At 35.5% G+C, this 5,102-nt stretch overlaps 1 protein-coding gene and 1 long non-coding RNA gene across 2 annotated transcripts; one reads left to right on the top strand and one right to left on the bottom strand.

Annotated features, from left to right (window-relative positions):
* Positions 1-1,841: 1,841 nt before the first annotated feature.
* Positions 1,842-2,819, top strand: LOC108973097. Its single transcript, XM_018940117.1, has 2 exons — positions 1,842-2,039; positions 2,146-2,819. Exons 1-2 carry the CDS (start codon positions 2,026-2,028, stop codon positions 2,735-2,737), a joined length of 606 nt encoding a protein of 201 aa, XP_018795662.1. The 5' UTR covers positions 1,842-2,025; the 3' UTR covers positions 2,738-2,819.
* Positions 2,820-3,005: 186 nt separating this feature from the next.
* LOC108973098 lies at positions 3,006-4,045 on the bottom strand. The gene is made up of 3 exons (XR_001993707.1): positions 3,901-4,045; positions 3,435-3,839; positions 3,006-3,368 (listed from the first exon to the last, which is right to left on the bottom strand). It is a non-coding gene; the product is annotated as an uncharacterized LOC108973098 (long non-coding RNA).
* Positions 4,046-5,102: the final 1,057 nt, after the last annotated feature.

Genomic DNA, 5,102 nt, shown 5'->3' with positions numbered 1-5,102 from the left:
CATCTACGAGAGCTGCTCCACCACGATGTCAAAATTATACAAGAGTCGGTTAATTCGGCGTCCACCAGGAAACAGCGTCAAATGAGCTGTACAAGCAACCTGGATTTCTCTGTAGCGAAAGTCCACCAACCAAATTGATCATTTTATGGTAGACGGAAGACACGTTTCTAGTGTTTTAGAAGTGATTATGCTCCGAGGTCTTAACGTCGACTTAAACGACTATATTCTTGCAGTGAAGATACGCACCCGCCTCGGTGCAACAAAAAACGCACGGCAACAAAGACAAGGAAGGTTCGTCGTCGAGAAGTTGCAATCACAGCAGACAGACGAATGATTTTTTACTCGATTTTCAATTCTGCTCTCTGAGAGTACTCGTCAACAACTCGGTTTAAGGAAACTGTGGAACGGCATTTCACGCTCCTTAGGTACAGTTGAATTTGAATTTGTTGCTGTTATAGTGGTAGAAAACATTCCTGAAGATATGGTGCCGAGTTGACAGTATTGGCAAGATAAAAGTCTGAGTCCTTTCTCATTTTTCGAAGGACCACATATGTTAACACATCCACTTACGTGCTGCAATCACTCCGAAATCTTTTCTTTTTTTTTTGTGTTGGCATTGGGATTGGAGTAGTTTATGAATATGTACCTGTATGGAAAAGCTTTTTACAACTGATTTCCAAAACCATATGTAGAGCGCTTAGGGGAATAAATTGCCAGTTAATACGTTGGTGATTGTACTTTTATACAATTTCAAGTGAAACTTGCTTGATAAAACCCCCCTAATGGTTTTCTGTGCATCTTCGAGTTGCTGTTTTGTCATTGTCGCTCATGAGTTTCGACGGAAAACCGCCTCGTACGACGAAGTGAGTAAGTGCCGCGATAAAAACTCTTTTTTGTAAGATTAGTTCATAGCTTGAGTGGCACTGCTTTTGTCTGCTTGATGCTTTAGGTGCATCACTGTATCGCCTTTGACGTATACTGTGGGTACACCCTTAACTCTAATTTTGAGTCGCTCTAAGCAGATGTAAGCGATTATCCTGAGGGATCGGAGGTACGATGAAAATCGCTGAAGAATGTCAAGATCATCTAATCTTGTGTGAAAAGAGACGAATCGAGAGATTCTGTTAACCATCGGGGGTCATTCCACCAAATGGGGGTAGTGTAAAGGTTCTGAGGTATGTACCTAGGTAGGTTTGTCAGCAGGTTTGTCAGCACTGACACTTTTGCTTTGGCAACCAGTAAGTAGCTTGTGATAACGGTGGAACTTGTGATGAAAATCGAGTGCAGTATATTATTAAACTCTCAGCAATAAATCTAGCAGGTGATGTCTTTCACACTTTTTTGTTTTGTAGCACTTTGCTTTGGGCGTGTAGCTTATGGAGGTGTACATGGACTTTTTTCGTCTGAAATAATTTTTGGTACTTTTAATAGTTACATATGTAGATTTAAATGCTTTACAATATGCGTTCATTCAGAAAAGATCAATTATTCATATAAATTCTCTGAGTTTAAACTGAAGTTCGTGATTGCAAAGTATATATCGTCAACTAAAATGCTAAATAACGTATTATCAAAAAAAATCGAAATTGAGTTTTTTATTGATTATGATTTACTACATCATACCACATATGTATGCATCAAAAATATTAAGCTTATACGATCAAAAATGCCTAAGTTATATTAAAAAGTAAAAAAACGTAACATCAAGCGCATGATTCCGTTAAACAAAATATGTCATGTAAGAATAACGTAGTATTTTTTTTTTATTTTTTTTTTTATTGGTTATGTTCATAGTTCTTTGGTGGTTTAAATTTAATTGGTTTTTACACTGAAAATTATAACACATGTAAAAAAGGAAAAGTGTAGTGAAATAATAAAATGTGGGGATGTTCGAGTCTCATTCACTGCGGCAATATTGCAAAGCAAAAATGTGGCAACTTTTGCAAATGTCAAGCGTTCGAACAACTCAAATATTGACATTTCGTGCGCGCAAAAGTGACAAAATCGGCATCAACAAAATTCGTGATGGAGGAAATGAGGTAAGCGAAATCGCTCTTTATTTTTGTTTATAACTAATTATTATTATTAATTATGTGTACTAATGAATAATATTATATTATTTTTTATTTTAAATATCATTTMCAGCCCGAAGCTATGTCACAATTTTACCAAGCTCCTCGTGAGATGCCGGCTCGAAATGGAGCACGAATTTTCTGCGRGGAAACGTAAAAAGTCGGTATTATGGGCAAAAGTGGTCAACAAAATGAGCTTGGTCAATACGGATGTTCCGCAATCAAAGGACCTTATGCAAAGAAAGTTTTTAAATTTATTTGCGACATACAAACGAATAAAGAAACGAAATGGGCAGACTGGGAGAGAGCCAACAAGCTGGGAGTTCTTTGAAGAGTTCGACGAGGTGTACGGTAGGCGGCATTCCATACAACCGCCAGCCAAAAACCTTCAAGGCTCCATAGTAGATAGCGCCGAAGTATGCGAATGGAGTGGGGACGAGAAGACTGACGACTCTTACGAGGGTCAACTCGTAAACGAACGACGAAAGCGTCCAAAGACTGCCGCCATTGAAGCATTGGAATTTTTAAAGAATGAGGCTCTAAACGAACAAGCACGTCATGAAGAAGTGCTACAATTTGAAAAAGAAAAATTGACTTTTGAAAAAGAAAAATTAAACGTAATGATGAAGCTGCGGGAAACTTTAGAAAAGTTAACCGAAAAGTAAAAAAAAAAATTTAAACAATGTAAACCTGATTCTAATTATAATTTTTTATTACTGTTGTGACCTGTACTTGAAGTAGTTGAAATGAAATAAAATATCACATGTACATATATTTATTTACTAACATTTTTATTTAAAAAATAAAAAATTTAAGAAACAAACAACATTTTTAAATTATTTCTTTTGATAATACCTTCGTTAGTATCATTTATGTTTTCATGCATTTCAGCATCGTTTTCATTAAATGCTTCGAAATTTAATTATGCAAAATTACACAAGCTAATACAACTTTTGATACCTCTTCCATATTTTGAATATCAATATGATTTAAAATTTTGAACTTTCCCCTCAAAATCCCAAAAGCTTGTTCTATTAATACCCGAGTTGAACTTAAATAATAATTAAATTGCTTCTCCTCTCTCAACAGATGTCCATTATCTCTATAAGGCGCGATCAAATATTTTGAAAGAGGATAAGCTGAGTCAGCTAAAATTATAGCATCTTTTGCAAGTTGTATCTCTCCAGACGATTTTCCTTTGTATATCGGACTATTTTTCCATACGTTGGCGTCATGGCAGCTCCCTGGGTAGCCGATAAAAACATCCAAGAAACGAAATGTGCTGTCGCATATGCCCTAAACATTGCAAATGTTTTATATTTTTAAAATAGTTCTAGCTTAACCATCACCATATATACATACCTGCATAATAATGGAATAGTTCCCCTTTCGGTCATAGTAATTCAGTCATAGTTCAGTCAGTAGTAATTGCATCCTTCTTCGGTGTGTTTATTTTAAAATGTGTCCCATCCAAACAGCCGACTACGAAAGGAAATGCATTCGGCCGGCTCGCTTGGAAACGCTCCATTATTGTTTGCTGTTGGGAAATTGATGGCCAACATATTTCATTCTTCAACTTACAGATTGCATTGATCGTTTTAAGAAAATTTTGTGGGCATTCCCTTTTGAAACATCAAATTTATTTGATAATTCACGATAAGGGACTCTGCTGTTACTAAGCTTTCACAAGGTAATATGCAAGGCCTGATCCATTGAATATTCCCCTCGTGACGTTATCCAAAAAGGCTCCAAGGCGCTCTTTAATTCCTACGAAGTATATACATATATATGTGTTTATTTAGGAGATTATTTAAATCAGAAAACTTACCGCAAATGTTTCACGAGACATCCGAAAATGTGACAAATATATGTCCGGAGGATAAAATGGAATTGTCTTGAAGAAGTTTTGCGATTTCACTATCGTCCTCATTTTTAAAATTTCAGTCAAAAGCCATTTCTTTTTACGCGCAAAACTTTCTTTCCTTTTTTTTTTATATTTCAAAAGTAAAGTACTCTCACTCTCCACCATGTTATCAACTGTTAAATTTATTAAAAAATTCATTTTTGAAACTTTTTCCCTTCACTTGTTCAATTCACTTGCATGCCGCGCAAAATATATGCATAAGTATCAGCTGAGCATCTGCAAAAAAACCTCAGGGTTGCAATATTGCCGCAGTTATTTGCTTGCTCGATCATCCCCTGTGTTACATAATTAAATATCTTGAAAAGTGTAATGAAAATTTGCAATGTTGTAAAAATATTAACAAAAGAGAAGTAAATAAAAAAACGAATATATGGCAAAAAATATGACGGGTTATCAAAAGGAAATCACGAGAAATAAAAGCTGCATGTACATCTAAGTATTGTGCAAAATGTTTAAAGATGCGAAAGAAGATATTTGCACATTTTTGGTTAATATCATGGGGAAAAATAAAGACTTAAGTAATTCGCAGTACTGAAGTTCATGTTACAACGCGGATTTAAGTAAAAGTTCCCGACGTTCATATTCAAAAACATATTTTTTGCATCACAAAAGAGGCCGTCAGTGTGCAGTAAAATGTTTTTGTCAACCCTTGGTATTTCGGAAACTATGGTAATAGCAGAAAAAGCCAAAAACATAGAAGCGTGGCCCGTGTCAACTCAATGCGCAATGTAAGTGAACAGTGAGAAACGTTACTCCCTTCTCTCTTTGACGTAGGATGCCGTGGGAAACCACGGCATTTGGTTTTTGCCGTAGAAACGTGTCAGCTGTTTGCTCTCTCACAACGCAGGGTTGCCAATCTCGATATACTGTAGTAATTATAAAAGTTGTCTTCAATATGTTTGAAATTTTCTTAAAATAACTCAAATTCAGTGTCGAATGCTATTATTTATAAATATATAAACTATTTTTAATACTTTGTTTTGTAATTGAAAACTTAGATGTGTACAAAACTATATATGCGTATTGAGCAATGGCAACATTGTTCAAATGAAAACAAACAAAGATGGCTTATTTCTGCGTTTTTACCAAGGGCCATACTTTTGACA

The sequence above is a fragment of the Bactrocera latifrons genome, unplaced genomic scaffold (assembly GCF_001853355.1).
Source record: "Bactrocera latifrons isolate USDA-ARS-PBARC rearing strain unplaced genomic scaffold, ASM185335v1 scaffold_458, whole genome shotgun sequence".
Taxonomy (NCBI): Eukaryota; Metazoa; Arthropoda; class Insecta; order Diptera; family Tephritidae; genus Bactrocera; species Bactrocera latifrons.
The sequence above is the reverse complement of the archived record's forward strand: the minus strand, read 5'-3'. Positions and strand labels throughout refer to the sequence as shown.